Source organism: Bombus flavifrons, chromosome 1 (assembly GCF_040668555.2).
Source record: "Bombus flavifrons isolate JBK064 chromosome 1, iyBomFlav1_principal, whole genome shotgun sequence".
Classification (NCBI taxonomy): domain Eukaryota; kingdom Metazoa; phylum Arthropoda; class Insecta; order Hymenoptera; family Apidae; genus Bombus; species Bombus flavifrons.
The window spans coordinates 12,626,608-12,649,811 of NC_138442.1; the positions used below are offsets into that span (position 1 = coordinate 12,626,608).

Genomic DNA, 23,204 nt, shown 5'->3' on the forward strand with positions numbered 1-23,204 from the left:
CAATTTTTTTTATATATAAAATGTGTATAAAACATTTACTTAAAGGACTAATTACAAAACGTTAATTAAATTGTATATTTGTAATAAATAATGTATCTTAAAAAGAAATTTCTTTAAAAAAACAAGATGGTTAATATGTAAATTTGAGTTTGTTAGATTGAAAATAAAAGTAATATTTAAGTTAATTTCAAAGCTTTTAATGATAACATATTTAGCAACCATTTAAAATCATACGTATATTTGTAAAGTTTTCTTTGTATAGCACAATATTTTAAAGTTATTAAGTCATTAGTGTTACACAGTAAAGTTTCGTTATCCTGTATAGTCAGGATGATCGAATAATCCGTATCCGGGAATGATTTTGTCGATAAAATTGATCATTTTTTCTCGGTAATTTATGGTTACAGATTTACATTTTCTTTGTTCTTCTAAAGAGAACTATTCTACACTTGGTCTCCCATGATTTTCAAACATATCCTATCCATATCGATGCCATTCAATTTTGTATATATTTATATATATGTATAATGCAATTGCTAACAAGATTTTACTTACAATTATGTACTTTTTCGTATCAGTGGTACTCGGAATAGTTTTGCGATAAAACAATTTATTCCCAAAGTATAATACATGCTAGGTCGTAAGGATTTCAACAGCATCTCGTGAAAATACTTTACTCATATCTTCGTTTACTCTTAATGATAGGAATTATATTGTAATGATCGCTATCCACAATGCAAAAATGTAATGTATGTTTTCTAAAATGACTTGTGTTAATTAATGTATTACTTTACTCCTTTTCGTCTGATTATGTTATAACTGTACAATATGTTTCTAATCAGCATAAATAATGTAATAGTATGAATATTGTTTTATCAGACGGAATCGACAATTACATTTTCCTCTTTATTATAATCTAATTAAAATGATACAGGTCATTGTGAATACTTATTAGCGGTACACTAACATCGACATTTGTTTTTTATTACATTCGTTGAAAAATTATATTAATATCAAATTAAAAAAATGTAAACAGTGCGGGTTGTTCTCGTTTATGTACGTATTTGTAATCAGCATGTAATGTTCAACATAAATTTATTCAACATTTAATACTCAATACTTTGATCAACTAAAATTCATTTTTATTTATGTATTAACAAATATTACAGTTTTTAAGCAGATCCTAGAAATGAGTATGAATTAAAAGCAAAAAGTAAAAAAGAAATTGAAGAACTTACGACGTAGCCACATAAGATTATTATTTGGACTATACATTTTGTAAACATCAAATAGAATGTCATAATATGTGTCTTATTTTTCTTCTATATCCGAAGAACTTCCTTACATAATAAGTTTCAAAAATGTAGTTTTAAAGCTGGTGTAACTATTTCATAATAATTATAAATAATTTGTTGACAAATTAATCTTTTTATCTGTTTTCAGATATATTGTATTTGTATAATGCAATTATTGATCCAAGAATCATTTGGATCTCTTTGAAAACTATAAATTTGGAGAGGGCAAACAATACTCTGCAAACGAAAACTTTAAAATTGTTATTAAACTAAAGCATCAACTATTATTTCCTAGAAGATAAATTACATGGATGATATAGAGTAATTAGTAAAAGTTAATATATGAATAAGGGTAAGGTAATGTACGTTTTAGATAATACAACTTACAGTATGAAAGGATTGTAAAAAGTTATATGAGAAATTCCTGCAAAAAGCAGATGTTTGAACTCTATTATTTGAATTTTATTCAAGGCACCACAAGAAAATTACTGAATTCTGCTTGTTTTTCTTAGTAGTTTGTGGCACTATCTAATCTGCAACGCCGCTTTTATAAACATAAGATATATTAAATAAGTACCGCTCTCATTTTGAAATCAACGTTCTTTGAAAACATGGTATGACGGTATCTTCTTTTTGGTTTAATAGCTTTTTGTTAATAAAATATAACGTTCATAAAATTCTGGTAACTAAAAGAAATGCAAGGCGACCAAATCAAATATATCTATATATGGGTGCGCGCAAGAATGCGAAACTAGTGCGATTATACATTCGTTTTTAAATACCAAAAGTGACAACATTATGATGATTATAACTTTATATACCTGATGTTCCATGGTTAAATACATACAATAATTGTAATTTACATAGTATAGTTTTATGTTCCATCACGTATGGGGTGCTTTGTTTTCATGTAAAGAAGCACTTTAGATGTTAATGAGCCGAGATGCCTACATCATACAAAAAAACTATCACCCTTTGCAGTCGATGCAGTATATTCGCAATTGCACAGTAGTATACAGATAGGAGATCGGAAGTAAATTTAACAGTCAATTACTCTTCTAGATCATCTTTTCAGTATTTCACACGAGAGCTACTCACAAATCTTGATTTTCCTTTTCTCATAGCGTTTCAACATACTACAATTAATTCTGTTCTTCTTTATCTTGACAAATATGTACGATCATTCGTTTCACGGTTTTATACGTTATAAACGCTATAAATTTATTTGGCACGAATGCGCCTCACGTAGGAAGAACTATGCAATTTTTTCATGCTGCATTTGACCACTCCTCTTTTTCTTTTTGGATATTACATTTCACTTTAAAGAAATATATTTATATATAAATATATATATATGTATATTGCATTATACACACCAAAAACTGTTTAATACAATTAATGAATTATATATTATTATAAGTAAAATAATAACATGTCAAAAGATTTCTTTATAATTCAACTTAATATCTCAAGATATAAGAATGTAGAAATTAATATTACTAATTAAAAAGAGTATAACGTTTTTTCTAACTAATTGTCGTAGCAGATTTATGTGGAAAAGAAATATTACCACCCTGTTAAACACAAAATCTTTAAAAATTGCTTAATCCTTCCACATTTTAAGATTAATTTTATATTTTACATTAACTCGTGTCATACCAGAATCATTTAGTTTCACCAAGAAAGAAAAAAAGAAAAAAATCGTCTTGTCTTGTGTCCTTTGTATCATTGTGTCAATGTCCTTATTTCACACCACCGTGTATCATATGGCGAAATGGTAGTTTGTCTAAAATGGTGCAGTTTTGCTTTTATCCTCTCATTTTCCTTGCGCAGTCCAATTTTTTAATTACTTCCAGTCCAGTAACTAGGACTATATCCAGGTTTTGCTTGGGCTTTGTTTTGGGAACTTGTATTGGACCTTTGGCCTGCATTACTACCACCATCTTGATGAAGTGGCTGGTGCAGTTGATGAGGCATAGTTGGGATAAACAAATGTGGCGTTCCATATGCACCAGGCAAACCAGCATTTTGGCTTCCAGTCAGACTAAATGGCGGGGGAGTTGCTGAGTGAAAAGTTTGTTTATCATAGGACTGAAATAACATTAAAGCGTTATTAACTTTCGCTGAAAATAATACATTTTTATGAAATTGGATTTATAGAAATACTTACATTCACTTTACTAAGCGCTACATGACTCTTAGCATACATAGTGGCGCTTATATCGGTTGCAGACGATCCACCAGTATTCGTATTTCCGGTAGATGTTCCTGTTTTACCAGTTTGTGTAGTGGTATAGCTGTTTCCCGCACCTTTATATTCGGCCGCAGGACCAGCAGATGCTAAAGCATCATAACTTGCTCCAGCTCCGTATCCAGATCCATAACTTCCTGGTTTAGCACTATATGCACCACTGTTCGTACCCGCGTTACCAGCAGTCGCTATCTGCTATAGTAATTTTTATAAATGAAATGCGAATGTTTTATTAGAATATATTAAAAAATAAATAAAGAATTAATTATATAAGTTGATTAACTTACAGGATAAATAGCAGGGGTTCCATATTGAAAGCCACCTGGCATTATTCCACCACCATATGCAAAGTATGCATATGTTGGAGGTAGTGTAGGATTCATCATTGGTTGTTGATGCTGTGTAGCAGTCTACAAATAATATGAATTAAAAAAATTGTTTGAATGTAATACAATACTGTAATTTAGTCGAAAATATCAAAACAATGTTTAAGTATTACAACAATATTTTTAAGCTGATTGCCATGTCTACTAAATGTTTATAAACCTCACCTGTTGTGACATAGTTGATGGAACTGGAGATGCATTGCTGTCGTTTCTGGCGAACCTGGCGTCACTAATACTGGTATAGGCTCCTTGTACGCCTTGTACTCCTTGAACGCCTTGTACACCGGAAAGTGCATCTCCTCGTCCCCCACCGAGACTGGTAGCAGGGCCGGTTGTCTGATAGCCCAAGGCCGCGTCATAGTAACCAGTAGTTGGCTGCAGGTTAGTCAGGAAGGCCAAACACAAAACTACATGCATACACTGTGTACTCCAAATACAAGAAGGCTAACTAATATCTAAGTCTACGCGTACTAGGTTGGGGGTAGGTTACATGCGGTTTGGTTGTACCTATCTTAGAGTTTTAGACTTTAACTTAAAATTTCTTTAGATGTTGTAATTTAAAATCCATTATTTTCTACATTTTAAAATTTTATTGTTCTAATGTAAATTTTTATCTTTAATATTAACAAACATACCAGTGTAATTTATTTTAAAATAGAGTACAACTTAACCACTTGAAAATTATATTATATATTTTTATACAATTTCAAATACGTAACATGAGGTATAGAGCAAATGAAACCAATAATGAAGGAATATATATATATATATATATATATATATATATATATATATATATATATATATATAACTACAGTTAGTCTATGATCAAAATGGTATTTTATATTATCTGTAATAGGTTCATTTCAGCGGACTAATCTTTCACGATAATATTCCAAATTAATCACAGACAGTTTTACTTTTCTACTAAATAATGTTTCAGAAATTAAAATGTTTTCAATAATTTATCTGATGCGAAACATCTCACTATAAAAAATACAACAAACTTCGTGTGCCACCTTGAAAATGTGAATAAGAAATCCATAATTTCTTAAAAAGAAAAAAGAATATTGAAATAACGAGCAGCTACCAAGCATTAAACAAATGATTACTTTAGCATTCTTCTTACTAAATAATCATGACAAAATAGAATAGCACGCAGAGTAGTACACCCGAAATATAAGTTTTTCTTTTTGATTATGAATGCTAATATTATTGTTTCAAGAAATATAATAGTTATAATATCTGTTACAGTATATGAAATAAAATGATATACTTTTTTTAAAGTGTACATTACTCTAACGAAGCATTTTAATGGAATCAAGTACAAATTACTTTTACGATTAGCATATGAGTAAGTTGTACTTGAGACGTAAGATAAATAAATTGAGGAATCAAATAGTAACTGACCATATGCGGTATTCTTTGTTGCATAAGCTGTAATTCCTCATAACTGTACATTGGTTGTTGGAACGCATAAGGTACACCTTGGCCCATAATATATTGATGACTTAGCATTGGAGTCATGCTACCAGCTGCACCACCACCTGTCATATTTCCAGTTCCACTACTACCCGTTACTACACCACTCGATGTACTTTTCGGTACCGCTTTAAAAATCACATTACAATTTTTTTTTTTTTTGACCATAGGAATAACTTCAATTTTTAGTGTTTAGACACTGCTTACCATTAGAATTTGTTACTTTAGTTTGTGAACTATTTACGGAGGCAGAACTAAGACCTAATGTGGGTGCCGTTGTAGTCGCAAGAGAACTATTTGATGTCGTTGTGTTACTATCATATTGAGAATCTTTTGTTGTATTACTGTTCAATTTATGATTGTGAGACGCTGTTTGTTGTTGACTGGCATATGTGCCATATGCATTTGCATATACCTGTAAGTATAGTTTAGTAATTTCTTGCATTTAAGTAATATTCGAGCTCATGAAATGAAATACTTACAGACTGTGCTGCGCTTTGGTAAGCTCCGGATGTTTGAGTAATAGGTGAAGTAAATGTAGTAACAGATGGTTGATAAGCTTGTGGAGTCGACTGAAACGAAGACGATCCTTGATATCCACTTGTTTGATAGCCTGTACTACTATTTGATACAGTATTTGTAGCTACAGACTGTGCTTGATACTGAGATGTTGTGGTAGGTACATATCCAGTTGCAGACTGATATACCTATTTAAAAAAATGAATTTTATATAATATAAATCATTTTAATATTATACAACATAATAATTACCTGATTTGTAGTTGTTGGTTGATTATAACCTGAAGTTGCAGATGCAGATGCAGAGGGAGAAGCTTGACTAAAGGTTGATGTATTAGATTGAGGAAATGATGATGAAGAATTATAACTTGCTTGTGAAACAGTTGCTGTTGCAGAATAACTATTAGCACTCGTGCCGGATGCGGTTTGAAAAGATGATTGAGCAGATTGAGCATTTGTAGAATATGCGTTATAAGTGCTGGGAGTCGCTGTAGGTGCTTGAAATGATGACTTTTGAGATTGATAAGTTGTTGTTGTACCATACGGAGGTGCATTTCCTGGCGAGACTTGTGAAGTGAAATCTTGTTTAGTTATATCTAAAGTTTGTCCAGAACTGCTACCACGAGCAGTGAATGTTTGAGCGTTTATCGAATGTTCACTCGATACCGGTAAATTGTCGCTATTTGATAACTGTAAGTAAATATAGAACTATTTAATAAATTGTAAGCATTAAAAAATGACAAGTATTAATATTTATATAATAAAGTAACCATTTGAGAAGTAGTGTTAAAAGGTGTCGTCGATGATGGTTGCGTTGTTTCGATATCCACAGAATTATTTGTATTGGCAGTGTTTACAGCATTTGTAGTAGAAGACACATCTACACCAGCTATTGTATTATTAGCTGAATTGTATTTTTCATTTGCAGAACCATCAAGAGAGCTTGAATCACTACCAAATTCCAGTGCACCGAATTGGACATCAAGAAATCCAATGCCACTATTAACAGCATCTCCAGGCATTTCTACAGCACTTGATGGTATTTTTGATGGTGGTGGCACCCTTGGACGTTGTTTTGTCTGCCTCTGAGACTGATATATATAAGAAATACAATGATATTCTAGTTTATATATTACATTATAAAATAATTCGTAAACATATATATTATTTAGCTACCTGGCTGGATATCGATGAGGAAAATGTATTTTGTCCAGCAGATTTCAAGTTTTCACTTGTTTGTTGGGTAAGTTGTGTTAAATATTGTGTTTGGGCAGCTGTTAATACCCCACCACTTATAGCATTCGGTTGCTGTGATAGCTGCATTGTAGGTAAGCTCAATACAGGTTGTTGTTGTTGAGTTTGTTGAATTAAAGTTTGTTGTTGTATTGGTTGCATTTCTGATAATTTTGGTAATTCCTTATATGCATAAATAAAAAAGATACCTTTATTACATGTAATTACTAATATTGATTTAAAAAGCAATTTTACATACTTCCTGTTGTAGTAATGATAAATTTACAGTCTGGTTAGGTTGCACTGGTTGCAAATCTTGAGTTTTTGCTTCTTCTGTAGAAGGTGTAGGTTCTGCTGCAGAAGTGCTCGGTGTAAAAACTTTTGTATCCGCCAATGAACCTGTATACTCTTCATTCTCCCAGTCTTCTGCAGAATCCAAATTATTCCATGCATCTACTCACATATTTTTGTTGTGTGAGATAATAAGATTAAATAACTTAAAATGTGAATAATTGAAATATTTAAACAGACTTACCCATCTTTGGCTCCTGAGCAGCTTGTTGTTGCTCTTCATTACCTGTCCATGTATCAATCGATCGATTAAAACTATGAGCAGATGAAGTAGATGATGGGTCATTACGGTTAGCAAATGTTCGTGGACCAAGTCCTCTCCCTCCACCTCGTCCTCCTCGACCTGGTCTTCCTGGACCACCTCTTCCTCTTCTGTTACCACTGTAACTTCCATCACGAATACCATCTTCCATGTTTCTTTCGTTCTCTTTATTTTCTCGACCGCGCCCTAAGTAAAGATTTATTTAGACACGTGGCATCAATAATATATATCAATATGTATAATATTTATCTTAACGTACATCCACGATTATCATGGTTAGCACGACCTCGCATACGTGGAGGACCACCTCCTCGTTGATTACGCCTCTCATCCCAATCACCACCTTCATCTTGACCACCAGAGGTATCCATATTTTGTTTTGAACCACTAGGTTGACGAGGCTTCTTTTTTTTCACCTCCCATTCTGTTTTTACTCCCTCCAAAAGATCATTAACGGCACGGTCCAAGTCACCATCACTATCATGTAAAGCCATAACAACCTCGTCTTCTGATCGTCTAGTCATATCCATGACTTGCTTTATGCGCTCTTTCAAAACAGGATCTTCACCGCTGCCCATTCTAGTGTCAATGATTTGTGCATGCCGCATCTGAACAGTGTTTGGCTACAACGCCATATTTTTTAATAAAAATTCTTTATCAAATAAACAAAAAACAAAAGTGCATAAAAAGACATCTTTCTATCACTCATAATAATAAAGTAATTAGCTATATTTACTGACCTGCGTTTTTTCATGCTTTATCGAATCCGATGATTTAGTTTGATGATGATCTGATTTCCCATGTTGTTGTGATGATTTATTTTTATTGGTGCCTCTCCCACCGGAGGACACCGATTTGTTGCTTGAACTCATTGCCAACTAAAATGCCACACACCTATATCACTCCCTTATCACACTATATACACTCTCTATTTACAGTCTGTAACAAAGAATACAATTAATTGTGTATATCTAATATAATATACCGAAAATAAATACTATGTGTGTTATAAATACATCTATTAATTCAAACTTAGTTTTATTAACTAATTAAAATATAAAAAGTCAAAAACATTATTTTATTTTATTGCAATGTATAATATATTGCAATAACAAAACTACATATAATTCTGAATTTTTTTTTAATTTTATGAAAATTGAAAATGTTTGACATTAATTATAAATTTTATATTCTGAATGTTATATAAGAATTAAAATTAATGTCTGTAAGTACCTCAATTATTATCTTTATAGAAGTATATGATAAAATTATACATTTCTAATAGCAATTAATTATTTTTCACTAATATTGAATAAAGTATAAATAATGCACAAAATTATTGATTCCAGATTATAAAATGTAACTTGTAATATTATAAATAAGATACATACTTTTAAAACACTTTCTAATTTTCTAAAAATAAATAACATCTTTTAGAATAATATATGATAAAATACATAAATTAACTAAAAATTTAAAAGACTAATTCAACAAACTAAATTTTTCAGTAAATGACCATAGATTAATATCACTTTTTTCCTAAATAAGAATTAATTAATATTAACTAAGAATATTAATTTGATATCAAGAATAAACCAAAATATCATACAATAAAATTTCATACCATTAATAAATAAATATAATGTAAATATATAAATACACAAATTAATATTTACAAAAAATGTATAACTATAAATTACTTGTATATGTACTATCATCAGATAGATTGTATAACCATGATTATCACACATAATTATATCTAATAAAACTATGAATTTTAAAGAATTAGCGAAGAAGAATAAAATACATCTTGTTCAATTTAGGAATTTTTAGAATACCCACATAACCCACGGTATTAGCAATTATACCATAAAAATATGCATTTTGAAAATAACCTAAGTGAGAAAAACAATTGGTATTTAAAAACATTTTAACAGTTATAAAACATGTCAAGCACAATATCAAATCACATTTATGAAAATGTGTGTATGAAGAATTAACAATAAAAAAGTCGACATTAAATAAACGTCTGCAAGATACAGTTTTATTTCTACCTTTTAAGCATAGATGAAAAGGTTAGGGTCGGCTAATGATGATAAATACAAGATCAAACGATTTAACAGATATTTCTTAAAATAGTCACGTTTTTCCTAAAACGGTTGTCTAGAAGAAGAACGAATAAGTAAGCGTCAGGGCGATATGCAGAATGATCTAAACCTTATCCACAAGATTTTTCGAAATTCTCAAGGACCATGTCGTTCAATGCAAACGATTAAATTCACCGAAAACACCGAAAAGATTTGTGAGCTTTCTTCCCGCAACACAGAAGATTTCAAATGACGATGAAGTAATAAAAAAAAAAAAGAGAGAAATTTTGACGTGCGCGGTGAGAATATGACGAAGGAGGATTATCTGGCGCATCACAAAAAACACCTTGTCCGTTGTGTTGTTGTTCGTAAGCGAGTTGTGAAAATTCTTCAAACGGATGATAAAGAAATTGGCCGTGTAGAGTTCGTTATATTCCTGAATCGGTACTATGACGTTGATGTAGAATATTTTCCGCAGACCATGTGCACGGTAGACGCCATTTCTGGTTTTGCGAGGAAGGCTTGTCAACCATCGCCGCGGTGGAGCATCGATAGATCTCCGTAAGATGATCGAGTCAAAGTATTTGCAAGTAACTCACAGTTATTATAAGCGTTGTTTGCGTACTCGAAGGACACGTCCGGAGTCAGAAACAAGCGAAATTCACGACGCCTCGGCTTTTTCGGCCGTGGCGCGCGAAAAACCACGAAAAAAACAACGAATTTACTCGTACCTGGTTAGTGCGCTCAAAACGCAGCTCGGTCACGTGACCGCGGGCCCCCCTCCCTGACTTGGCAGCACCGCCTCTATGCTTTATCGGGCTCCATACGGGTAGCCAATTTTATACTAGAACGCTCAGGTTTGTTAACTAGACAATCAGAAATTTTCTAGGTATAATCAACACGTAATGAAGACAAGTTAAAAGCTTATTTTCAATTACACTATTGGGTATGTAATAATAGAGAGAAAATCCTTTTTGAATCTATTTCTAATAGTTATTATATTGCACTATTTGTTTTATTCAAATATTTAATTATTTCTTCTATATTACTATATATGTTACATACAGTTAAAAATTTATCCATATATTTTTTATTAGTTTTATTAGTTAAATGTATCCATTCTGAATAACTCACATAATAATACATCATTTTAGACAATATTTTATCGATATTGAAGTACGTTTTTCTTTAGAATTTGGGGATATGCGTATATATTCTATCTGACTCTATCAACATAATTGAATCAGAAAAGTAAGATCAAAATTTAAGCGACACAAAGTCGAATTTACAGAACAGAAAGCTACTTTTTTAAACATTAACCTCTTAAATAATAATATTAGATGTATATTTGTTACCGTTTAAATGTACTATATTTAGTCAAATAATTTAAATATTTTCTATAGTGATATAAACATCCCTGCAAATCATAATTCACTGACGACTGCTAACCAATACCTAGAGCCGTTGCACATCTATCACGTGACCAAGTTTGTTTATAACCGCAATTATGCATTACAACTGTAATTCCTAGTGATTCAACTTTGCGTATATGTATATGTGTCACAGATGTGTACATTGCAAATTCAGTTATATGTATCTATATATATATAAAACAAATATTTCTGTATATATTTGATAAGTTTTTATTGCCGAACCATGAAACGTTTTCCCTATTATTTTATTGAGTAATTACAGATAATAAAGACATTTGTTAATTTAATTGTGTTTAAGCTATACAATTATATACCATCAATTTGTAGTTTCAAGTAATGTAATTAAGTTTAAAAACAAAAACATTTTCAAAATAAATACTTGTATTAAATTACACATGTTACAATGGATTCGTATATAATACAGGTAATGTGTTAAACATTTAATAACATATAATATGATGTAATTAAAGAAATCATTTATTTCGAGGTTATATTTACGTTTATAGATCAGACGTATGTGGTTGAATCAGGACGGCGATGGTTTAGCGGTAAATAATTCATATTTACATTAAAATATATTTACACACACACCAATTTTACATAAACATTATATATAATTTTTTAATTTAAGGATTTATTGTCTTTACGGCATAATCATGTTTCAATTTCACAAATTGGATCTGAAACTGCAATAACAAAAGCAATGGAACATTTATCTGCTCCACTTGATGACTTAGTACTTTACCACTTAAAGTAACTAAATATATTAAATATTGGTATATTTTTATAACTATTATTCTAAATGTTGACTATAATATTTATATCCTTAGAACTATAACAGCAATACATAAAGATGACCCATTGTCTATGTATAATTATCAAAGTTCTGCAGTTCAATCTTTGACAAAGATTCTTCAGATGCAAAAAGAAGAAAATTGGATGTTGCCTGTTATGAACATAATGTGTTTAGAATTACGGTTATTAGCAGTTTGTGCAGAGAATACAAGATCCAGCAAAAATGTGAAGCCTGGAGAAATTTTGGAGAAATGTGCAGATTGTTTAATGGGATGTTTTCGAGTATGTGCTTGCGACAATCGTAGCTCAGAAGATGATACAAAACGATGGGGAATGCTGGCATTAGTTAACCAATTATTAAAAATTTATTTTAGAATAAATAAATTGCATTTATGTAAACCTTTAATAAGGGCAATAGAATCGTCCCCATATAAAGCACATTTTGCATTAGCACAACAAATTACTTATAAATTTTTCGTGGGCCGTAAAGCAATGTTTGATAGTGATTACAAAGCTGGTAAATATTAAAATTTGATAGTTATTATAATAATATAACTTGACATTTTAATCATTTTATAAATAATTATCTTATTTATCTTTTAGCTGATGAATATCTTACTTATGCTTTTGAACATTGTCATAAACAATCTTCAAAAAACAAACGATTAATTTTAACTTATCTTGTGCCAGTGAAAATGTTATTAGGCTATATGCCTAAACATAACTTACTAGAAAAATATAACTTAATGGAATTTGGAGAATTAATGGAAGCTGTTAAAAGAGGAGATTTATGCAATCTTGAAAAAGTGATGGAAACACACGAATTATTTTTTATAGGAGCAGGAATATATTTAATTGTGGAAAAATTGAAGATAATAGCATACAGAAATTTATTTAAAAAAGTGTATTTAGTATTAAATATACATCAGATTCCTATTCAAGATTTACTTTCAGCATTGGAAATGCAAGGAATTGATGATGTTGATATGGATGAAGTAGAATGCATTGTGGCAAATTTAATATTTGAAGGAAAAATTAAAGGATACATATCTCATCAACATAAAAAATTAGTCATCTCTAAACAAAATCCTTTTCCAAGACTTTCAACTATACTTTAATTATCTTTAGATTACATGTATCTTTCTGTAAGAAATAAATTTAAATTCAATAAAATTGATTTAATTGATTTTAATACCTTGAACAATTCTAGATCTAAATGTAAATATCTATAATCTGCATCATCATATAAATGAAATCAAATTTGTTTATTATATTTTAAGATTACAAATTAATAAAATTTGAAAATCTAGAATATATACATATGTATGTATCATTAGCTCTTTTTGATCAATTTAAATTAGTATTAAAATGTTTAAATTTAAATGATCCTAAATTCCTTAGTAATGTAATATAATAAAATGAGATTTGATGAAATATGTATATACAGAGAGAAAATTCTTCCTGATAGAAAGCTTTTATCCTTCTCTTACTTATGATAAGAAGTGAATAGAAAAGCTATGTATTCGTTTTTCTTAATTATTTTTAATTATACACACGTTAATAATTACATACATATGTACATTTCCTGTTGCAGTAATAATACTTTTTTATTTTAATTTACATATATTCAACAAAGCAAAAGTGTATTTATATAAATGATGTAAAAATCAAACTTGTATTATTTTTAATACAATTTTGTATGTAAAAAGATAAATTTAAGAATAAGAAATATTTTTGTGAAAATTATATATCGATATTTTCTTTCAATTTCATATGGATATAAAGAATTTCGACAATTCCACTAAACGAGCAGACATACATATATATATATATTATATATAATCATAAGATATTATTCCTATACTTATTACTTCCATTACTTAGTAAAAAGTTTAAAGTAACACTTTTTTGCAATTATTTATTAGAACTTCGAATTTCGAACGATTATGAATCGTAAAAAATGATGACTATTAATATTTACGTATCTGTATTGAAATATAGATTATGGAATGTTAACCTAGAGACTTTCTCATATGACATCTTTCACGTGGCTTTAACAAACCCTAAGCGATTTTGAATACTTACGAGATTGTCTACGTCATGTATTGATTGTTAAATAGATATTAATTGTTTAAATATATTAAATACTTGTACGTATAATTTACTAAGAAAATGACGGTAAGTTACAGTATTATTTAAAATATCGTTCTTTTTCTCTTTTTTTACATCTTAACCATTCTGGATATGCAATTATTTCCGTATGATTTGTAATGTGTCATTGCATAACAAAGTCAATCAATAATTATCATTTTTTATAAAATTGCTTTATAACAATATGAGTACTAGGTAAAGTCATTCATTACATTTCTAGATAAAAAAAACTAAAGCAGCAACAAAAGGTGCAAAACAGATAGTGGAAGAAAATAAAACTACATTAAATTTTTATCAAAATATGATAATTGGGGCAATAGGAATATATTTTACTGTTACAATGTTGTTCTTTAACTTTACAACATTATCAACTGTGAGTTTTGTATTTAAGGTATTATTTTTATTTTTAAAGTGTACATATATAGCAACATATATTATTCTATTATGTATTATGATTACAGACATTAACCATATTTTCTGCAATTGTATATATAGGAAGTTATCAGTTTATGAAATATATAGCACATGCAACATATTCAGAATCCGGACAGCTTTTAGATTCTGGAATTGATCTTAATATGGAAGGAGGTATAGCAGAGTAAATATCACAACATATTCTAATGATTTCTTCAAATAATATAACACTTTATTAGACTGTAACAGCTTTGATAAATATAATGACATTTTAATGTTATTTCAGACATGTAAAAGATTTAATTATATTAACTTCAGGAGTACAAGTACTCTCTCTTATATCAAATTACTTTTGGTTGTTATGGCTTCTTGTAAGTATACTTAGTAAATGATAGAAATATAAAATAGTACATTGATTCATCACAAATTACAAAACAATTTAAAATAACTTTCTTACAATTTCCTCACGATTTTCGAGTTAAAGCGTACATAAAATGTTTAAATAAATTATGAAATATCTTGTATTATTACAACAGGTACCATTCAGGGGAGGTTGGATGATATGGAAACAAATATTAGCTCCATGGTTTTTTGCCTCTACTCCAGAGCAACCTGAGATTAGTGAGAAGAAACAACGGAAGTTGGAAAAAAAGATGGCTAGACGGCATTAACATTTTGAATAGAAATAAGCATGCATTTTGAATAAATATTAAAAAATTTAATGGGTGTAGGATAAAGTTGAGCAACATTGTGAAACAAGACTGCTTATTATTTTACTTTTGTCTTAGCCTGCATTGTTTCCTACATTTTCTATGTTTATGAACAGATTATTTTCATGTCCTCTTATAAATTTATAAACTTTTACATAAATTATAAGGTCAACTTTTTACAAATTGAATAATATTTATGAACACTATCATATTAATTTTGGCAATTTTTGTATCTAAGAAAAGAAGTTTATGAAGTGTAATATAAAAATAAACTTTTTATAATTTTTAATGTTTTATATGTCGTTAACGACTTCTCTATCTCCAATTTCTAATTTTTGGATTAATTCATTTTATATATTACTAAAGTTATTATTCTGTGTAATAATTTAGAAAAAAATTATTTTTATACAACTTAAATGTAAGTAAGCAAAACATTCATTTCATATGTACATACTTATATATACACATATATGTATTTATAAAAACAAATTATATTTATTACACGACAAATAGTAGTCTATATGTAAACAACTAACATAAATTAAATACTTTTATTTGGCTTTAATGAAAATTAAATATAATACTAAATGGAATGTACTCATCACCTATTTTATATTGTTTTTCTTTATATATATATATATATATATATATATATATATATATATATATCGCAAAAAAGTGCATCACAGTTTATTGAAATACAGTGGTCCATATACCACATTGGCTTGTTATGTTACTGTTATGTATAGTTATAAATGTACAATTTCTGTAATATTGCAATGTACTAAATTTTTATTTTCATTATAAAATTGCACAGCAAATGAATACTTCCTAACTGTATGCTTCTTTTCTATGAAGAATTATTGTTATATGCCATACTATATGCCAATATTACTTGGAAAGAACTTTTCATTTTTACTAAAGTTTCAGTAACAAAATAAGAATATGATAAAATGCTGTTTACAAGCTTAAAATATTTATGATTTAAGGAGTATCTACATCTAAACCTTTCTTTTTTCTGTAATCATGTTCTGATTGATACCCAGGTGGATGATTATGATCATGTACACCTGTAGGCATAAATCTTTCTGCAATAACCGCACATTTACCTTTACAACCACGATGCTGTTCAGCACACCTATAATGAGACCTATTCAATCCCTCAGAGCGAGAAGTCAAATTGTAAACATAACCCTCATGCACTAATTGTGGTCGACCTCGTGCAGAAAGCCTGTAAATTACTGGTTCAACATCTATAATGTTAAAACATAGTATTAAGACTAAATTTTATTAGTTACTAAGTTTTTTAAATTATATTAATTTCAGAATATTATTTCTATGTTAATCTTAAACCACCTATATATCTGATATCTATATACATCCTTTACCTTGCTGAGTTGAATTTTCTCTTGAATTTTCAATATTCAAGGGAAAAGGTAGCGAAGGGCTATCATCGCTTTTATTATTATCATTGATTTTTATAGTAGGAATATTAATATTTTCTTCCTCTTCTACAATTTCATTTGTCTCATTGTTTGTGTTAGTCGTCAAAAACAGAACTTCTTGATTATCATTATCCACTTTCTCATTAGATAGATCATGAATATTTTCTGCTGTTAAGGACATATCTTGTTTTTTTCTCTTGTAACTTTTTTTTGTTATGTCATAGGATCTCTTTCTTCTATCTATCATTTCTATTTCTTTGGAAGTTCTATTTATTGTACTTAAATTTGATTGAGCAACATTTTGTATATTACAATCAATATCTGATTGAATATCACAACTAGGAAACGATTTTGTGCTATTTGTATCTTCTGTTGTGAGTCCTCTTATCTGTAATGTTTGTGCTACTTTTAGGAAAGTAGATAAATCTTCTTGATTGATATTTATTTCACCTTGATACATGAATTTCAATAGTGACTCAATTTCAGTATACTTCATGTCCTTAAGTATAATTACTGGATGTTGACAAGGGTTTTCCTACAAAATAATTCTAAGAAGTTCTTTTCTGAGCAATCACAACTTATATAGATATAGATATTTAACATGTAAAAAAGATAATTTATATACCTTAAATATATTTTTAAAGTATGGACTACATACTGACAGAACCAGTTTGTGTGCTTGTAACAATTGACCTTCCACTGCAAGTGTAACATCAACTAAATCATTTTCAGTAAGATGACTTAGAAACCCAGATGTTAAATTGTTAGAAAAATTGTTCCACTTTAAGGAGAATTGTTCTGACAACGAATTATTTGCCATGTTTATCTATAAATAATAGGAATTTCTTTAATAACACATTTCATTAAAACTTAAGAATAAAATATATAATTATAAAATTAATAACTACAAATTTAATAATTATTTATGTAATTACAAGTAAAATTCAATTCCTTCTGATTATTAAAGAGTATTACTATATCTAAGTATTTAAAATATACAGAATTGTACATAGTACCTACAAGAAATATCTGTAGATATCAAAGAATACAAAGAATGGAAATATAATACTATGTTATGTGTTATGAATCATATCATGGTGACAAACATACTATTGATTTCGAAATAATCGCAGGTTTAAAACAGATAATAAGTGATAATAAAAAGAATATTCTGTGTAACATATATTAAATATATATTTTTGATATGTATAGAATAATTATTATGCACACAATTTAAAATAAAATTGGTTTAAACGAATAATAATGATAAAGATAATTTTAGCTGAAAATGAAAATGATGTTACCTTCAATAGATATGTGAGATATGCTTGCTAGAGAAATAACATTTTTTTAAAAAGCATTCATAAAATTACATGAAATTCATTACACTATCGGTTATATAATTATACCTAGTTAAAAATTGTTACTTATTATAATTTCTAAAGTGTTAACACGAGTTAAAAGGTTCATAACTAAGAAATTAGAGCTGTATTCTTCTTAATGTCACGATTAAAAAATATATTGGTACATATCAGTACATATGTAATGTAAAATTTATGTAATAATATGTCATTACGTAAAATCTATTTTTAATAAATCAATTTTTATAGGTATATTTTATAACACTGATAAATGACAAATCAGTAAATTGTTTGTCAATAATGACAACATTTTTTGCTTATTTATTTAATTCACTTTTTAAGGTAAGTAATACTAGGTAGTAGGAATTTAGTGTTATCCTCATAAATTTGAGTAACTTATATTTTAACTATTGGTAGCTTACTTATATTTACTCCTTTCATAAGCACGATCCATGAACATATGAACATACTCACGACATAATATATTAATATTTGTTATTATTATAGTATACTAAACTGTGAATATATCTATGTTCATGGCACCATCATATAAATAGGTCTCGACACTAATTATCGAATCCTAGGGAAAACCGTCCGAAAATTGAATCATGAAAATCAACATGGTAGATAAGAAAGTTCTTATTCTGTGTATGTGTGACATACTATGAATGTCTCAGATAGAAACAGAGATAGTCTACTCATCCTTGTTTGCCTCGAAAAAGCGAGAAACTTGTCTTCCATATTGATAGTGACTAGTGACTGCCGAAACCTGTGTATATGCTGCGTTCATGCGTGTATATGACTGCGTTCATGAGTGTACATTATACTGAAGTTTGCAGAGTACAATTGCATTCTCGTCGTTAGTCGCGTGTAAGTTTACGTGTCTTATAAGCCACGTCAAAATATTTGATACAATGGTGAGTGTAATATTTATTCTATTATGAAATTTATGTCACATAGAGTAACGTCACTTTTTATTATCCTTTTATTATATTTAATCCGGTATTTTATGTTGTAGTACAGTTGTAATTTTATGGAATCCTTTCCCAGCATTTCTTCACCGAAGATGTATATCTTCAAAACTTATTAATATTAAACTATATATTTATTAAATTGATAATATGTACATTTATATTTGTTTTACGTAATATTGTTTTTATAAAATCATTCATGCAAAAAGTTTTATTCTGCTTGAAGAGAATAGAAAACTGTAATTATATTTACATTAATTTTAATTTTGAAATTTGGAAACAGCTTTCATAAAGATACTTAAAAATTTTTATGTATGTCAAATAAATGAGAATAATTATTTGTTTTCCTAATAAAATTTTGTTATTTTACTTTAGGTGGAAATCGAGTCTATGACAAGATATGTCTCTCCCATAAATCCTGCAATTTTTCCATTACTGGCAGTGGTGTTACTAGGAATTGGAATATTCTTTACAGCATGGTTCTTTGTTTATGAAGTTACTAGCACAAAATTTACAAGGGACATGTTTAAAGAATTATTAATCTCTCTAGTAGCAGCAATATTTTCTGGTTTTGGTATATTGTTTTTACTCCTTTGGGTTGGAATTTATGTATAGGTACATTATTTTTTAAAAATTTAAGTCAATACAGTTAAACTGTAATTTTTTATAATATTTATAAGCCTCACTTTTTTATTGCAGATTGATTCGATTAATGAGAAAAACTAATTTTAGGATTATGTGTAATAGCATTTAAGAAATTATATAATAATCTCACATCATTAAGAATAAAAACAATGTATTTTTACTAAATCGTGCAATGTAGTGATCAATCTATACATTTATCACACAGTGAACAAGCATTTATATTTTTTAATATGTATCTAAAGTCACTATTTGAGGTATATGACTTCTTTCCATAGTTTTAAAAAAGTCAATTAAAAACCACACACTTTTTACACATTTTTAAATACATTACATTTTGAAATATAATTTCGTAAAACAAAGATATTTATTTTTAATATAATTGTTTAAACCTTCATTTGTTCATTTTGTGTGTGTATATAATATATATGTATGTGTTTGTGTATGTTTTTTGTTCAGTTTTATGTATAAAAGTTTTACGTTCAAGTCCTTTGTTATGAACAAAATGTATACAACATGAAACAAAAATACATCACTGTATATATAGCATACAATTTCTATAACGAGGATGCTTCTTTTTTATAACATATATCTCTATCCCTCTATTATTGTGGGATTTATATAGTTTGTTTTGCGTACATCATTTGTAATAAAATAAAATATTGAATAGCGTAACTTCGTAAAAATTGAGTAGAATGTTTAACCAGCCAAACCCGCTTTTTGGCGACAGCGTTGCATAAGTGCTCTCAGCATAAATTGTCTGCGTGAAAGCTGTCGCACTTGTTTCAAAAATGCATCTAAATCTATGATACCACAACGTAAAGCTTCACCCAAATAATATATAGCATCTTCTGTGGCTGCTTCTTCCGCAAACGCGTTTAACATTCTACAATTGTACAAAAAAACAATAATGTTACTTAAAAGAATTGAAAACAAATAACTATTTAAAAATACATACTGTTTATAAAGTGGTGCGATCGTTGTAACAGCTTCATCAACATCTATTGACTGATTGTCAGAAAGTTTTGCAATTTCTTTTTCCAATTCAGCTTCTTTGTCTTGGAGTATAGTTATATTTTTTTCAAGTTCGGCTTTCTCTTTTTTTAATCTTTCGAACAAGTCGGTAAGATGGGTAAATCCGCTTGTGAGTTCTTGTTGTGTTCGACGTAACGTTTCTAGCTCGGCTACCAATTGTGAGAACTGTTCTTTAAGTCTTCGTCTTAATTTATCTTCTACTGCTGATAATAAAGATGCTCTAATATGTTCTTCTGTAATTGTACCTGATGCACCAGCTGTGGCAGGTACTGTTGGTGACTTGAAAATTGTAAAAAAGAGATGAGTACTAATAATGTATATTATTTACCTGTTAAAAATTATAACTTACTGGCTGTGTTGATGGAGGATATGGAAAGGAGCCAGTACATCCCTGTGGTGGATAATTTGATGCACTTCCTCCATATGAACCGTACGAACCCTGGTATGGAAACCCAGAAGATGTAGTAGACATGTATGGAGAATAAATATTACTCCCACCTGGATATTGCGAATTTTGTGGATATGGTGGAAAACTAGAACCAGGTATATGTGTTCCACTTCCAGGTACAGGCATGAAAGCTATATAAAATTGTATTCTTTAATAATAGAATAATAGGATTTTCATGTGAATATTTAAAAATGACAAATACTTACGTTGTACTGGATAAGGTGTAGAACTTGTTTGTATACCTTGTCGTGGTTTAGCATAAACAGGTGGTTGATCTCCAAATGTTACAACCATTATTTGAATTAGACTAAGTAAATCAGATGAGTGCTAAACATAATAACGATACACTACTATAATGATATCATAAGATAATGGATAATAAGACATAACTATATACAAGTTACTTACTGGCAACCAATCATGAAGATATGGTAAATAAATCTTCCCATTATGATCAACAAACATGCTCACTTTAATGTCCATATCAGCAGTAGGCTTAACATAGCACATAGGTGCATTATTAGGATGTGTATCCATTAACCATATACATATAGGAATGTTGTAATAGGTACCTAAAACCAATATAACATAAAAATTTGTTTTGTACTTCTTCAATTGCTTTTTACAGAAGTATCTAATTATATCACCTTTAAAAGAGACAGGTATTGTTCCTTGTAAATTAAACAATTCTTTGCGTGATCCATCATTAAATACTGTTATAAGATAAAATACATTAGCAATAAATTAATGAATTCATGTTTCTTACATTTATTTTTATATGTTATTATAAAGTTGGAAATAAATACATTCTTTTTTAAAGAAGATACATTTCTTACACTTACCAAATGGTTCTACATTATATTTTAGACCCTTATAAAGATTCAAAACTTTCATAACATGTTTCTTAGTGATGTCAGCATTTTGATACTTAAAGATAAAATACATTTTATAAATATCATTGAAGTGTATGTATTAAAAATAATATTAAAAATATATGTATATACTCCAAAAAAATATACAGTACACACCTTTGATAAGCTTTGCTTTATTTTCCCTTCATCTAGAGATGTCATTTTCACCATCTAACCTCGTATTTTAGAATTACTGAATACAAGAAAGATAAATAAAACGACGCTTTTCCCTTTAAAGTACGAATGATTTTCTACCGATGTTGAATATCAAAATTTCTTAACAATGAATATTCTACGGAGTAATTATATTACCGTGTTATCTTTCGTTATATGGATTTGAAATCTTCAGACTTACATTACTGTCAACCTTACATGCATATAATGAAATGTTGTTTGATTTTTTCTATTGTTACAATTTGTAACTAAATAAACTGAGTTGATTCATTCGTCCGTCACTTAAAGTGTCTTGAACACTACAATACCATGATTCGGTATTACTTGTTACATACTTTGAATCAAGGAACAGAGAAAATTATTGAAAGGAGGTTGCAATAATCATCGGCTCCTCAATTACGAGTTAGTGCTGCCCCCGGATATATGTATACCGGACATTTTAAAATCACACAAAGAGAAAAACTAAGAATATGTTAAATTCCTTGTTATTTATTGCCACATACAATAACAAGAGTTATAATATAAAATTTAAAAAAATGAGGACATTTTTTATGAATCTATGAATGATAAAGAGAATATTGTAACGAGAAGAAACTGTTAGATAAGAAATATTTCTGAAACAATACAAATTTGATAATTACTACTTTTGATAATTTGCAGTTGTTTATGTTTATGGTTTAAACATCTTTTATATTATTATAAAAGTTTAAAAAATGTATGTATTATGTCAAATGTTTACAACAATTAAACCTTGCTTAACTGATACAGTTTATAAATATTTAAAACGATAAAAGGAAGATTAAATATAGAATAACTGTATTTATTAATTATTCATTACCAAATTTTTT

The 23,204-nt window shown here is 28.8% G+C and overlaps 6 protein-coding genes across 15 annotated transcripts; 3 read left to right on the plus strand and 3 right to left on the minus strand.

Annotated features, from left to right (window-relative positions):
- Positions 1-221: 221 nt before the first annotated feature.
- lig (ubiquitin-associated protein-like lingerer) lies at positions 222-10,687 on the minus strand. Of its 7 annotated transcripts, none has more exons than XM_069121519.1 (15): positions 10,598-10,687; positions 8,520-8,718; positions 8,039-8,402; positions 7,702-7,965; positions 7,426-7,619; positions 7,110-7,349; positions 6,704-7,024; positions 6,186-6,623; positions 5,897-6,121; positions 5,622-5,829; positions 5,343-5,542; positions 4,098-4,307; positions 3,834-3,956; positions 3,466-3,741; positions 222-3,386 (listed from the first exon to the last, which is right to left on the minus strand). In XM_069121519.1, the coding sequence occupies exons 2-15, from the start codon at positions 8,649-8,651 to the stop codon at positions 3,138-3,140; spliced, it is 3,444 nt and encodes a 1,147-aa protein (XP_068977620.1). In that variant the 5' UTR covers positions 8,652-8,718; positions 10,598-10,687; the 3' UTR covers positions 222-3,137. The 7 variants fall into 7 exon arrangements, with proteins under 7 accessions (XP_068977620.1, XP_068965112.1, XP_068965954.1 ...); XM_069109011.1 differs by having other exon boundaries at positions 8,039-8,387; positions 10,466-10,606; XM_069109853.1 differs by having other exon boundaries at positions 7,426-7,592; positions 10,466-10,606.
- A 455-nt stretch (positions 10,688-11,142) lies between these two features.
- On the plus strand, positions 11,143-13,280 carry PCID2 (PCI domain-containing protein 2). Its single transcript, XM_069111898.1, has 5 exons — positions 11,143-11,723; positions 11,806-11,847; positions 11,931-12,052; positions 12,130-12,611; positions 12,698-13,280. The coding sequence occupies exons 1-5, from the start codon at positions 11,703-11,705 to the stop codon at positions 13,210-13,212; spliced, it is 1,182 nt and encodes a 393-aa protein (XP_068967999.1). The 5' UTR covers positions 11,143-11,702; the 3' UTR covers positions 13,213-13,280.
- A 685-nt stretch (positions 13,281-13,965) lies between these two features.
- Positions 13,966-15,665, plus strand: LOC138183454 (transmembrane protein 208). Of its 2 annotated transcripts, none has more exons than XM_069120363.1 (5): positions 13,966-14,272; positions 14,466-14,636; positions 14,707-14,843; positions 14,946-15,030; positions 15,196-15,665. In XM_069120363.1, the coding sequence occupies exons 1-5, from the start codon at positions 14,267-14,269 to the stop codon at positions 15,328-15,330; spliced, it is 534 nt and encodes a 177-aa protein (XP_068976464.1). In that variant the 5' UTR covers positions 13,966-14,266; the 3' UTR covers positions 15,331-15,665. The 2 variants fall into 2 exon arrangements, with proteins under 2 accessions (XP_068976464.1, XP_068976474.1); XM_069120373.1 differs by having other exon boundaries at positions 13,970-14,272; positions 14,466-14,618.
- A 354-nt stretch (positions 15,666-16,019) lies between these two features.
- On the minus strand, positions 16,020-18,662 carry LOC138183446 (protein abrupt). The gene is made up of 4 exons (XM_069120349.1): positions 18,608-18,662; positions 17,440-17,640; positions 16,758-17,349; positions 16,020-16,622 (listed from the first exon to the last, which is right to left on the minus strand). The coding sequence occupies exons 1-4, from the start codon at positions 18,641-18,643 to the stop codon at positions 16,354-16,356; spliced, it is 1,098 nt and encodes a 365-aa protein (XP_068976450.1). The 5' UTR covers positions 18,644-18,662; the 3' UTR covers positions 16,020-16,353.
- Positions 18,663-18,967: 305 nt separating this feature from the next.
- kud (oligosaccharyltransferase subunit 5 kud) lies at positions 18,968-20,150 on the plus strand. The gene is made up of 3 exons (XM_069120386.1): positions 18,968-19,092; positions 19,522-19,761; positions 19,846-20,150. Exons 1-2 carry the CDS (start codon positions 19,090-19,092, stop codon positions 19,759-19,761), a joined length of 243 nt encoding a protein of 80 aa, XP_068976487.1. The 5' UTR covers positions 18,968-19,089; the 3' UTR covers positions 19,846-20,150.
- Positions 19,926-22,758, minus strand: TSG101 (tumor susceptibility gene 101). Of its 3 annotated transcripts, none has more exons than XM_069120337.1 (9): positions 22,538-22,758; positions 22,300-22,375; positions 22,114-22,198; positions 21,919-21,984; positions 21,680-21,843; positions 21,478-21,598; positions 21,173-21,402; positions 20,747-21,102; positions 19,926-20,674 (listed from the first exon to the last, which is right to left on the minus strand). In XM_069120337.1, exons 2-9 carry the CDS (start codon positions 22,351-22,353, stop codon positions 20,488-20,490), a joined length of 1,263 nt encoding a protein of 420 aa, XP_068976438.1. In that variant the 5' UTR covers positions 22,354-22,375; positions 22,538-22,758; the 3' UTR covers positions 19,926-20,487. The 3 variants fall into 3 exon arrangements, with proteins under 3 accessions (XP_068976438.1, XP_068976420.1, XP_068976430.1); XM_069120319.1 differs by having other exon boundaries at positions 22,300-22,474; positions 22,555-22,757; XM_069120329.1 differs by having other exon boundaries at positions 22,300-22,474; positions 22,538-22,757.
- Between the last annotated feature and the right edge of the window lie 446 nt (positions 22,759-23,204).

Excerpts from the sequence above, each read along its gene's own strand:
- LOC138183454 (XM_069120363.1), top strand. Across the intron at positions 14,637-14,706 it reads CTGTGAGTTTTGTATTTAAG|ACATTAACCATATTTTCTGC; the intron begins GTATTATTTTTA and ends TTATGATTACAG. Across the intron at positions 15,031-15,195 it reads TTTGGTTGTTATGGCTTCTT|GTACCATTCAGGGGAGGTTG; the intron begins GTAAGTATACTT and ends TTATTACAACAG.
- lig (XM_069121519.1), bottom strand. The coding sequence starts at position 8,651 with ATGAGTTCAAGCAACAAATCGGTGTCCTCCGGTGGGAGAGGCACCAAT. Across the intron at positions 7,620-7,701 it reads TGCTCAGGAGCCAAAGATGG|ATGCATGGAATAATTTGGAT; the intron begins GTAAGTCTGTTT and ends ATATGTGAGTAG. Across the intron at positions 6,122-6,185 it reads AACCAACAACTACAAATCAG|GTATATCAGTCTGCAACTGG; the intron begins GTAATTATTATG and ends TTTTTTAAATAG.
- TSG101 (XM_069120337.1), bottom strand. The coding sequence starts at position 22,353 with ATGGTGAAAATGACATCTCTAGATGAAGGGAAAATAAAGCAAAGCTTA. Across the intron at positions 22,199-22,299 it reads TAAAGCAAAGCTTATCAAAG|TATCAAAATGCTGACATCAC; the intron begins GTGTGTACTGTA and ends TTTATCTTTAAG. Across the intron at positions 21,599-21,679 it reads ATCTTCATGATTGGTTGCCA|CACTCATCTGATTTACTTAG; the intron begins GTAAGTAACTTG and ends TATTATGTTTAG.
- PCID2 (XM_069111898.1), top strand. The coding sequence starts at position 11,703 with ATGGATTCGTATATAATACAG. Across the intron at positions 11,724-11,805 it reads TGGATTCGTATATAATACAG|ATCAGACGTATGTGGTTGAA; the intron begins GTAATGTGTTAA and ends TTACGTTTATAG. Across the intron at positions 11,848-11,930 it reads AGGACGGCGATGGTTTAGCG|GATTTATTGTCTTTACGGCA; the intron begins GTAAATAATTCA and ends TTTTAATTTAAG.
- LOC138183446 (XM_069120349.1), bottom strand. The coding sequence starts at position 18,643 with ATGTTCATATGTTCATGGATCGTGCTTATGAAAGGA. Across the intron at positions 17,350-17,439 it reads ACTTTAAAAATATATTTAAG|GAAAACCCTTGTCAACATCC; the intron begins GTATATAAATTA and ends ATTATTTTGTAG. Across the intron at positions 16,623-16,757 it reads AGAAAATTCAACTCAGCAAG|ATGTTGAACCAGTAATTTAC; the intron begins GTAAAGGATGTA and ends TTAACATTATAG.